The 12,501-nt window shown below is 49.8% G+C and overlaps 1 protein-coding gene across 1 annotated transcript in view; it reads left to right on the forward strand.

Annotated features, from left to right (window-relative positions):
• Window positions 1-6,716, forward strand: part of LOC138748087 (neuronal PAS domain-containing protein 3-like) — a 255,161-nt gene extending 248,445 nt beyond the window's left edge. The window contains exons 10-11 of the mRNA XM_069907777.1: window positions 287-402; window positions 1,902-6,716. Of these exons, the coding sequence (XP_069763878.1) occupies window positions 287-402; window positions 1,902-2,944 (1,159 nt within the window). The 3' untranslated portion in view covers window positions 2,945-6,716. The remainder of the gene's footprint in view (window positions 1-286; window positions 403-1,901) is intronic.
• The last annotated feature ends 5,785 nt before the right edge of the window (window positions 6,717-12,501 follow it).

Here is a 12,501-nt window from a genome sequence, read left to right on the forward strand (position 1 = left end):
CTGTAGGTGAATGGTAGAACTTTGGGGGAGTGGGGATAAAAATTTATGGCAATATATAGGAGAATAAAAGAGGATGGGAGCGAATAGGTTTATGATGGGCGATGAGGACTTAGTGCTGCGTAGGGTCAAAGATGGCCTTGACCTATTCCTTTCGAGCCTGATTGTTGAGCTTCCATCCTCAGCTGAGGTCTCTTTCTCATCTGTTTTCAAGATGCCTTTAGAGACGGTCTGTGATCATCTCACCTTGTTTCAAATGGTGATGCTTCATTATTGTTCCCCCTTGCAGCAAATCAGAGCTTCGAGACACTCCGATGGACATCTCGCAACTCCCTCTGTCAACCATCAAAGCTGCCAAACAATTGGAACTATCGGATTCTGAGTCCGACTCCCGGGAACGCCTAGGTAAGGACAACTCGCTGCATAGGTTTGATCGAAATGCTAACACCTCAGAGTGCGGAGGCCTCTTCACGGTGGCCTCGATGTTCGGAGGGGCCCTCAAATACGTTGGCCCCTCGTCACTGCCGTCATGTCAATGAATTTCTTCAACCAGAGGGTGGTGAATCTGTGGAAGTTGTTACCCCCAGGCAATTGTGGAGGCCAGGCCCTTGGGCGTATTTAAGGGAGAGATTGATCGGTTCTTGAGTAGCCAGGGCATCAAAAGTGATAGGGAGTGGGAGAATGGATTTCAGATTTATTGCCAGAGTACATCCATGACATCACATACAACCCCAAGATTCTTTTTCCTATGGGTGAGGCAGAATTACCACTTCTTGGTAGTGCAAAAACAACAATGTCCATGTAAAGAGATAAAGAAATGTAAACAAACTGACTGGGCAACCCAGAGAGAAAAAAAATCAATAAAGTGCAAAAGTAGGAGTCCCCGATGGAGTTTGTCGTTGAGGAGTCCGATGGTGGAGGGGGAGCAGCTGTTCCTGAAGCTGGTGGTGCAAGTCTTGTTGCACCTAGACCTCTTTCCTGATAGTAGCAGTGAGAACAGAGCGTGTACTGGGTGGCGTGGGTCCTTCATGATGGCTGCTGCTCTCCGAGGGCAGCGTTCCCCATAGATGTTCTCGATGGTGGTGAGGGTTTTTCCTGTGATGTTCTCGGCTGTGACTACAACCTGTTGCAGGGCTTTACACTCAGGGATCTTGGTGTCCCCTATACCGTGATGCAGATTGAGTAGACTGGGTCTTTATTCATTGGAGCATAGAAGATTGAGCGGGGATTTGAGAGAGGCATATAAAATTATGAGATGAATAAAGAGTAGATGTGAGGGTAGGGGAGATTGGAACAAGGGGTCATAAGTTAAGGGTTAGGAGGCAAAAGTTTAGAAGTAACATGAGAGGGAGCTTCTTCACTCAGAGAATGATGGCTGAGTGGAATGACCTTCTGGAAGAGGTGGTTGCAGTAGGGTCAGTTCTGTCATTTAAGAGGAGATTGGATGAGTGCATGGATGTGAGGGGGTTGGAGGGTTATGGACAAGTGAGTGGAGTTTCACTTAAATTGGTGCGGACTAGAAGGGCCGATATGGCCTGTTTCCGTACTGTAATTGTTATATGGTCAGCGCACTTTTCACCACACTTACGTAGAAATTTACCAAGGTTTCCGATGTCCTATCAAACCTCTGCAAACTCCTGAGGAAGTAGAAGTGCTGATGTGATTTCTTCACGATGCTATTAATGTGTTGGGTCCAGATAGCGACTCCCAAGAAACTTACACTCGCAAGAATTTAACTTCATCAGCTCATGGCTTAATGATGGGGCAGACTTGATGGACTGAATAGCCTATTTCTGCTGGTTGTATGGGTGCATGGTCTCTGTTTCCCCTTCCGTAAGTCCACATGAGCAAACGTGACCAGATAAATGCCTTAATGGTTTCTTTATGCCTGCCTTTCCCTTCAGGAACTGGCACCCCCAATGTATCGGGGAAGGCGACCAACTTAGAGGCCACCAGCGAAGCCCGGTCGGAGGGCTGGAAGCGCTCCGGGAGCCAGTCAGAAGAGGAAATGACTTCGGCCAAAGATGACAGCGACTCCAGCCTTTCTGACAGCGAGGGAGGGAGCAGCGGCAGGAGGAGCTACGTCCTGTCCCGGGTCAAGCGGATGAAAGTCGAGGCCGAAGGTGGGCCAGGACAGGATCAGCGAGGCTCTGGGCCCAGCGATGTGGGCACAGGCAGCTCAGAGGAGGAGAGGAACGGATGCCTCGCCGCCAGGCACCAGTGTCCCAAGAGGAGAAAGAGGCTGAGGGGGAAGGCCCTTAGCTCGGCCCCAGCGGACTTTGGAGGGGCCAGGCCGGCATCCGAACACCTCTCTGCCCTTAAGGTCAAGACTGAGGCCACTCAGCCCGTCAACTACGACAGCCACAGCAGCGACTGGAACTACCCGGGCGGCCAGGAGGCAGGAAGGGGCGAAGTGACCTATCGGGCAGGCAAGGGCCCAGCCTCCGAGCACTTTCACCCCGACTCCGCCCTCAGCCCCAGCGGTGCTACCAAGAGCTCCAGTGGCCGGGAGACCCCCTTCCGGGCTAGACCTGGTGCTCCCTCCGGCACCCTCTCACCTCCCCCCGACGACGACAAGGCCACCGTCCTGGCCTTGGCCCAGCCCCCACCTTCCAGCCTATACGCCGCCAGCACCATCCGCTACGCGCCGGCCGACGTGGCCCTGGCTGTCCCCAGCAACCTACTGCCAGCTGCCCACTTTGTCGACTTCAATGGCCCGGCCTTTGGCTCTGAGCAGAAGGCCCAGGTGGAGATGATCTACCACCACGTCCAGCGCCTCAACATGGCAGCCAACCCCTTCAACGCGCCCGTCGGCGCCCCCGGCCTCGCCCAGGTCCCAGCCGGGAGTGTCTTCACCACCGCCGAGGCCCTGTTCTCCACTCTGCCCTTTCCTATGACCGCCGGCACCATCCACGCCCCACAGACCCTGGACCGCAAGGAAAACTGAACTGCCTCCACATGGAGACAATGGACCTCGTCCATGTTAGGTTTGATGTCAAATTCCCCTCCCACCTTCTCTTTGATTTTAACCAAACTCTCACCTCTCCCCACCGGAGGCTAGCACTTATTTTTCCCTTAATCCTGCTCCACGATGGAAGTATAAGCTTAGGACAGTGGTTCTCAACCTTTTTCTTTCCACTCACACAAGTAATCCCTATGCCATTGGTGCTCTGTGATTAGTAAGGGGTTGCTTAAGGTGGGTTGTGGGTGGGAGAGAAGGTTAAGAATCACTGCCTCAGACCCAATTGTTTCTGAAATATTTTGCTTGAGAAAAGTGGTCATTGGCCCATTTCCTTTGAAGTTCTGAAACTGTGCACATAACGAGTCCATTAGGGACTATTAAAACGGTGGTTTTCAAGATTTTTCTTTCCACCCACATCCCACCTTAAACAATCCCTTACTAATCACAGAGTACCGATGGCATAGGGATTACTTGTGAGAGTGGAAAGAAAAAGGTTGAGATCTACTGGCTTAGGGAAAGGGAGGGAATGCAAAAGCCTGGGCGATGGTGTTGGCCCCAGTGGAGATAGGTTGGCATCACACTGAAGGCCGGGCTGAATGCTGGATGGGGGGGGTCAGTAAGGGTGGCTGTGAGCTGAGCACCCCCACCCTCTCCAGCCACCACCAATCGGCGGTGAGGAAAATGAGCACCAGGCCCTCTGCCACGGTCGTCCTCCATGACCTCCACCGTCTTGCACTTGCATCTGGGCACGCCTTTACTCCCCGGTCTCTCTAACCTCCACCTGTGTTCACTTTGATGTTTCATCAGTTATTGTACCCCCCCCCCCCACCCCTCCAAGGCCCGACTCTCATCCAAGATGACCGCTTGTGCTCAAGGGTTCTTGAGTCCTGGGCCCAGTCTGTGTATAATGTACAGCCAGTCGGTAAAACTTGTAAAAACAAAAGGCAAACTGGAACGAAACCCTAGGGACTGGTGGCATTAATCAGTAGCGTTGCTTCCCGTGATGGGTATTTTGAGAGGTTTCTAGGATGCAGCATTCCCTATCACGGAAAACATGCCAAGGCTGTGAAATATTGTTAGTGTGTCTTCATACAGTCTAGCTTTCTTCATTGTTGTCTGAAGTCTTCGGGACAGTGGGGCTCAAGAAGGTAGAAATCCAGGCTATCCACGGTAATCCTCCCGCTGGGGCTGGGCACCAGTGTTTCAGAGACGCTTGCCACCAGGAGTTTGATGGGAGGGGAAGCCCTTCTCTGTATCTAACCCACGTTGTCCCTGTTCTTGGAGTGGTTGATGGGATGGTTCTTATTCTCTCTCTAACCAGTGTCCCTCTCTCTCTTTGGGTTAATTTAAAAACAGTAGCAGATGTACTTTCCCTGGCACAGGGTCAAGGAAGCCTTTACTGGAATTCAGATGCTTTTCTTTTGGAAGTGTCTGACAGACCATCCAGAGCAGCCATTCTCAACCTTTTTTTATGGCGGTCGGGAGCTCGGATGGCTGGGACTGGGTGGCAAGTCCATGGGCAGGGAGCTGGGGTGAGTGGGTGGACCGGGGCAAGGATCAGCAGTCGGGAGCTCGGATGAGCGGGAAGCCGAGGCATCGGGAGCTGGGGTGAGTGACCAACATGAGGATATGCGGTCAAGAGCTTTGCTGGGCAGCGAGCCGGGGCGTCGGGAGCTCCGTGTTGGGGGCGGTCAAGGTCAAAAATAGGGTGTGGGGGTCAGCTTTTACACGGGTCATACAAAAAAAACTGGGTCAAAAAAGAGGGGTGGGGGTTGATTCACGATTACACAAATATTATTGGAACTATGATTTCAGTCAAAGGCCACGCCCCCCCCCCCATTTAAATGGCCGTATGGCCCCCTGTTGAGAATGGCTGGTGCAGAGGGTCTGTTGCTTTCTGAAGGGAACTATCAACAGTGCTAAATTTGTACGACCTCCAATACAAGTAGTGATAATTCATATCCCAGCAACAAATCAGAGACAGAGATGGTAGCCTTTCAATTCTCTCCTTTGTGAAGTTTTCAGCTACATCAAAAAAAAATCACTCCTTCTAAATATGCACTCAGGTCTCTTGGCAATTTTAATTGCACCTGAAAAATGAAGGTGACCGAGGGAGGGTTTTTACAACACGTTCGGCAGTTTCCACCCCTTCCCCAGTGCAGGACAGGGTTTGCAACAATCTCCTTGTGCCTTGTGTTGGCATCCAGATTCCTTTATTGTCATGTAATAAAGACAGTGCAATATTACACAGAATTTGCATTTGTCTGCCATAAGGAAGGCATTGCCTGAAGCGCCTCTTGCAGTCAGAGAAAGAGAAGCAAAAGGGAGTCCCCCTCAGAGTCACCGAGTGTCCAGGGATTCGCCTCTAGCACTCCCTCAGCCACGCAGGCTCCTCACCACGATTCGCCAACAGCCCACCCGCCTGTGTATTCTTCCACCCCAGAGTCCTTCACTGGTCCGCCGATGTGGTCTCCGAACCATGGGGTCGGCTCCTCTGCATCTCCTTCTCAAATGGTGGTCTCCCCACTTTCTGGTGCCCTGCACCAGTCTTCTGCTTCTCCGGAGCTTGCAGCCCCTCATGGCCTCAGCCGATCACAGAGGCCTCCATCCAGGTTTCGGCATTTTCAAATAAAACCACCGTCGGCCCCTTTAACCGGCCATTTAAAGCCTGCATAGAGCCGACGGCAGTGAATACAAGCGGTAGGACCCTGTGGAACAGCACTGTGTCTCCGCTCCCAGCTCCCCACGGATTCGCACCAGCGGCAGCGCCACCACTTCACTTGCCATAGACCCATTCACAGTGAGCTGGAGGGCTGGGTGATGGCGTTCCCACTGATTCTCCTAAGTAACTGGTGGGCCCGAACGATTCTGCTTGCTAAACCAGAGGCACTACAGCTAGGAGGTCAGGAGGTAAAAGCACCTACTGCGGGAAAAGCCGAGCCAAACTTCAATGGTGCCATTCACAGCCCTAGGACTTTCTAGCCAGATGCCCTCTGAAAGTCAATCACTTTTTTTGGGGGGGGGCATCAAGAAGCCGGGGTAATTAATGGCTTGCACACAACCTGCTGCTTCCAGATGAGAAGGTGGGAAGGAGCTCTGGTCATCACTCTCCAGAATCAGTGGTTCTCATCCTGTTCCTTTCTACTCACATCTCATTTAGTAGGTGCTCTGTGATTAGTAAGGGGTTGCTTTAGCTGGGATGTGGGTAAGAAGGGAGGTTACGAATCACTGCTCTTGACCCAATTGTTACTGAAATATTTTGCTTGAGAAAAATTGCCATTTCCTTTGGAGTTCTGAAACCGTGCACATAACGAGTCCATGAGGTAAGATTAAATCAATGGTTTTCAAACTTTTTCTTTCAACCTTAAGCAACCCCCCACTAATCACAGAGCATAGGGATTACTTAAAGTGGGATGTGAGTGGAAAGGAAAAGGTTGAGAACCACTGCTCCAGATAATCAGCTCCTGCAGCACCCCATCCCCATGAGCCTTGCACTGGGGGCGCCAGCCTGGATTCCTGCGCTCAGCTCTCAAAGGGTTTCCCAGACCACTCCCACCTCAGCATGGAGGTGTGCCTACCTCCCGCGGAGAGTCACGCTGCCCGGCGCAGCTCGTGAAAGCCGGGGAGCGGCCAAGAGGGTTCGCACTGTCTGCGGGGCGGGCTCTTCCTGCAACGTCGATGTTTGTTTGATCTGAGGTATTCTGTAACAGCAATAAACAGCGCCGAGGTGTGGATCAATTCTGGCGACGGGAGGTACTTGCTGGGGTTAAATAAAAGGGGCAGGGTGGGGGGGAGAGATAGTATTTAAGCAGATGGGAGGCAGAACAATGATTTGTACATTCATCCCTCTGCATGGAGTGAGATGCAGTGCTGTTTAACCCTGCTCAAACAAAATTGTTCTTGGAGGGCATTGTGGTGACATTATTGGAGCGCTGTATCAAACCCAATGATACTGACACCAAATCCAACTGTGCACTTTAAATTCCTTAATTAAATCGTCCGTAAAGTGACCATAATTGGCTAGCGAGTATGCTGTGTCATCCCAAGTCTCACCCGTACGCCAATCACGAGTAGTGCCAATTCTACCTTTCCACACAAACAATGAGGTCTCCAGGGGCAATAAACGCTGACCTCTCTCTCGAGGCTTGCATCCCGCAGTGATTTAAAGAAAATTCCCCCCCCCCCAACTCCATTGGCAGGGAAGTAGAATCATACATGGAGAACTTTCACTTAGTAAAGGAGAACATTTACCGACGATCCTGATGTTTTAAACCGGGAATTTCAGTGAAGACAATCAGTATTCAGAGAGAACATTGGAATCGTAATGATGGGGTTTTTGAAGGGAAATGTGCATGGCAAGATTTGTTCCAGCAGGTGACAGCCTGCCAAAGAGTTCAAGAAATGGCCAACTTTGCTGGGTACTGAATTAATTCAAGATTGAAGAAGTTGACCAGGAGATTTGGATCCTGGGAGAAAAAGGTTTCTGAAACACGGCTGTGGCTGGGAAGATGAGCGTCCATCAGGCAAACTCGATGGCTCCTGAGAGGTGGAGGCTCTGAGCCCCTTTCTTTGAACTGCAGGAAAGGCACCCGAATACCGCTGGGTTGATTTACACTCAATGAGGAACAATCCTCAACAAATCTGCAAATCCCACCACACAATTTAAAGTAATTGCATAATCGGGAAAGTGAGGTGCATTTTGTTCCAAAAACTTTTCACCTCGAGTTTCTGGATGACAAGGGTGTCGCAGAATTTTACGTAACAAGAGTCGAGGACAATGGGATTCAAATTAAAACAGCCCCATTCCTGCTCATTCCCTCGATCCTGGTGCCCAGATTTAAGATTTTTGAAAGCAACCCAGAAGTAACTTTCAAGGCTGGGTAGCCATTCAGCCCACTGATTCGATGCTGGCTCACAGCAGAGCAATCCCATAACTGCACCCCATCCCCCCATTCTCCTGGAGATGTGTATGGGGACCTGCATGGATAGGAATGTGTACGGGGAGAGGGGAACAAACAGATATTCAGATCTACCGTTACATCCTCAGGAACAAGATAACTCAGCTCCCTCGTCCCCGTCAACAAACCTTCTAGTTGTACCAGGAGATCATTTGCAAAGGTCTTGGGACGCGAGAAGAAACCATGTGGACCCGGTGGGGTGGGGGGGGAAGACACTGTGCAGACCGCACATTCTGCACCAGAGGTCTTACACATGGAGCACGGTAACTTTTTTCGGCCTTCGAGCCCGCGCCACCCAATTGACCTGCAATCCCACTACGTTTTTGAAAGGTGGGAAGAAACTGGAGAACCCTGAGGAAATCACGCACACAAAATCCTTACAGACAGCGACGGATTCAAGTCCCAGTCACTGTAATAGCATTGCGCAAAATGCTAGGCGAACCAAGCTGCCCTGCGTGTCTTGAGTGGAAGGGCAAAGTGTCCAACACTGAGAAGAGCTTTTGGCCCCTAACCAGCCAGAATGTCGCATCATCTCCACGAGCCACGACTCTACAAGCCAGCGGAAAATATATAAATGAAAATAGTTACCATGGTTTCACTGCCAAGGCATAAAGTGATAACGTGATAATATTCAGACTTACTCCAAATAAGAACTGGGATTACATTGGACAACAAATTTTTTTTTAATGGTTTGCTTCCTGAAAAGAAATTGGGGATTACGAGAAGACAACATCAAGCTGGATGCAAAGATCATTTCGGATTTGCTGCGTCACGTAGGAAGTAGGAGAAACATTAAATTAACTTTAATTGAAGTTTACAATACTGACACGTTGCATCAGTTCAATGTTTTGCCGCTGATTTGCGTTTGTACTTCGCATCAGTGTCCGACAATAGTCGGCCGGCATCAACGGATTCCAGTCACCCTGATACCACTTTTTCCACGGTCACAATGAAACCTCTCACCGTGTCCGTCACTGACGACACCAAGATCATCCAAGTGCGAATGCAGAAAATGAATTTTCAATGGCACTTTGTACTTCATGCATTTTTTTTTAATGCTTAGAGTATGACAGGAAATCACAATAGGGTCATATCTCAAACATTTAAGGTGATTTCCGTAATCGGCAGCATAAAATGCACCCAAAAGTGTTCAGGAAGCAAAATATTCATTGTTCAGCATATTCAGACTTTATTGCCCCAATGAGAATTAAGGGATTACCCGCACGAAAGAATAATTAATGTGGCTGAACGAGCAGTCTGCTATTCGACGGCCTATTAGAACATGGAAATCTGCGGCACAGTACAGGCCCTTCAATGCTGTGCTGGCCCAATAACCTACTCTAACAACTGCCTAGAATTTCCCAACTACATAACCCTCCATTTTTCTCTCTTCCATGTACCTATGTAATCGACCCTTAAGACCCCATCGTATCTGCCTCCACCAGCGCATTCCATGCACTCACCCTTCTTGTACTTACACCCAAGCACCTTAAAACGATGACCCCCCCGCATTAGCCATTTCAGCCCGGGGCGGGGGGGGTGTAAGGCCTCTGACCATCAACACGACGAACACATCTCGTCATCTTGTGTACCTCCCCCCCACCCCAAGCTCCAAGGAGAAAAGATCAGTTCGCTGCCAATCTTCATTGGTACCCAGTAACGGGGCTGTTAACGAATTGGGGCTCAAAGTCCCCCTCCCACCCCCCACTCCTTGCTTACCATCACTTCCCCCACACAGCCAAAGCTGTGGTGTGCCCCCCCCCCCCACCCCAACCTAGAGAAAATCTGCCAGAGCCACTCGGACTCAAACGGCCCAGGAGAGCCGAATGGTGATGGGACACAGCCTGCCCCTTCGCCCCCTAAACTGGAGGCTGCTGCATTTAAATCCTTTCGTTAGAAAATGCCTTGCCCTCCTCTCCCGTCCATCCACTTCGAGAACAAAGAGAAAAAAAATAATGAGAGGGAAAGATGCCCTTCCACCTACAGCACCTTGTTATGGTAAAATACAGAGCGGGAGGATGGGTCGGCCCGTGGCCCACGGAAGAAGCCCACAAAATCCTCTTAGGATACAGGCAAGGAAGAGTTTATTCAGGCAATGGAAGGAGGGACTGAACCGCCTGTTTTATCCACACCAGCTGTCTTATTGTTGCTTCTCACTGTACTTGTTTGTAAGATGTACGTTGTTGCTGAAGCACTTGTTGAAGGTGCGGTTTCCAACGCACCCTATTGCCTCTCATCCCTGTGTAAACTGTATAAATGTTAAACATTCGATGTTGCCAATCCAACCTGAGAGGATGGATCGGCATTAAACTGGGACGATAAAAGAAGAAAGACAAAAAAAAAGCTTGATCTGATCAAGGTTCAAAAAACAAAAAAATACAAACTAACAACGACAACTCTCCCCGCCTGCGGGTCCTCTTTTTGGTGTGTGTTGTTTGCTTGGCTCCCGCGTCCTAGCCTACCCCTTCGTTGAGTGACCAGTTGTATCAGCAGGCAGGAAGACTATGCTGGCGATCATCGCCGGCTCGATTGGTGTTTCAGCTGTCTTAGGAACAGGTGTATCCAGCCACGCTGTACACTGATCCTCGCCCGTGGTTCCAAGGTCAAGTTCTGTCCAAATAATGCCCGCACATCGTGCTCTCACTGACGTCTGAATGCTTCTTATTCCGAGCCCCTTCCGGACTCTTCCTGATGAGCAAGGTTTGAAACTCTACTGAATGCGTAACCACATTCATTTCTCCTCGACAGTCGTACGAGACATTGGTGAGGCCAAATTTGGAGGATTGTGTGCAGATTGGGTCACTTAACTGCAGGAAATAGATCAATAATAGTGCAGAGGTTATTTACTAGGATATTGCCCGGACTTCAGGAACTGAGTTGCAGGGAAAGGCTTTATGCCCGGGAACGTAGAAGAATGAGGGGAGATTTGATAGAGGTTTACAAAACTATGAGCATCGACAGAGTAAATATAGGTAGGCTTTATCCACTGGGAGTAGGTGAGATACAAACCAGAGGACATGGGTTAAAGGTGAAAGGGGAAAAGTTTAAGGGAGCATTAAGGGGGGGGGGGGTGGGATTTCTTCACACAGAGTAGTGGATGTTGAACGAGCTGCCAGCTGAATGCGGGCTCAATTTTAACATACAAGAAGAATTTCGACAGGAACATGGATGGGAGGGGTATGAAGGGATACAGTCTGAGTGCAGGTCAGTGGGACTATGGTTCCAATAGAAGTAACAGTGAAAACTTGATGTTGCAAAGCAAACACAATAGTGTTGCATCGCACTAGTTTCTGCTTCGAATGCAACAAAATCAAGAGAGAATGCAAAATTACGTCAAAGGGGAGACTGGAGACTATTCAAAGCTTGGAGAGAGGCACAAATGAGAGTCAGATATCCAAGAATTCCAGAGCTCGAACCCCTGGCATCTAGCAGGCAATGATAAAGCAATGGAAACTGGGCCTAGAAATTAAACTTTGATTACAGCATGGTAAATAGGCCCTTTCAGCCAAATCCCTGTGCCACCCAATTGACCACAACCTTGGTACATTTTGAATGGTGGGAGGAAACCGGAGCACCCGGAGGAAACCCACGCAGACATGGGGAGAACTCCTTAGAGACAGGGCTGGATTCAAACCCGTGCTAACTCTGAGAGCCTTGCTTCCCAGTTGGCTACAGGGCAGGAACAAATTCAACAAGGGAAGGATTTATAAAGGATGCAAGTTTACATGAAATATGAAAGCATAAAGAAAAAATGCATTAAAAAGAGATTGAAATATACAAAATCTTTAGTCAACAGGCCAGATCTAGGGGAATCTTTTCCCTGGCTGTGGTCCAGGAGAAGGGAGCAGTTTCAGATTAACGGGCAGTCTGTTTAGCATTGAGATAAGAAATATGGGGAACCTCTGGCGTATTCTACCCCTGAGACTCTGCAGTTATGTTCATTCAAAGTGCAGATCAATAGGTTTATGGGCCTCAAGGGGCATGGAGACACGGAAGGAAGTAGTTACTGAGGGGCATGGAGCTACGGCAGAAAGTAGTTGCTGAGGAGCATGGAGATGCGGCAGGAAGTGGATGCTGAGGGGCATGGAGCTACGGCAGGAAGTGCTTACTGAGGGGCATGGAGCTATGGCAGGAAGTGTTGAGGGGCATGGAGATACAGCAGGAAGTGGTTGCTGAGGGGCATGGAGATGCAGCAGGAAGTAGTTGTTGAGGGGCATGGAGATACAGCAGGAAGTGGATGCTGAGGGGCATGGAGCTACGGCAGAAAGTAGTTGCTGAGGAGCATGGAGCTACGGCAGGAAGTGTTTACTGAGGGAAATGGAGATACGGCAGGAAGTAGTTGTTGAGGGGCATGGAGATACAGCAGGAAGTGGTTGTTGAGGGGAAAAATTGGCCACAATCTTACTGACTGGTGGAGCTGGCTCAGAGGGCAGACACACCATAGGCAGGGGCATTGATAGGAAATGTTTAAAGGGAACGAATGCAGGCAAAAGGGAACAGCTCAGGACAAAATGGGCTGAAGGGACTATTTCTGTGCTGTCAAACTGGACTGCCTTGTTCCCAAAATTGTTGAGCACAAGAACT

This window comes from Narcine bancroftii, chromosome 13 (assembly GCF_036971445.1).
Source record: "Narcine bancroftii isolate sNarBan1 chromosome 13, sNarBan1.hap1, whole genome shotgun sequence".
Taxonomy (NCBI): domain Eukaryota; kingdom Metazoa; phylum Chordata; class Chondrichthyes; order Torpediniformes; family Narcinidae; genus Narcine; species Narcine bancroftii.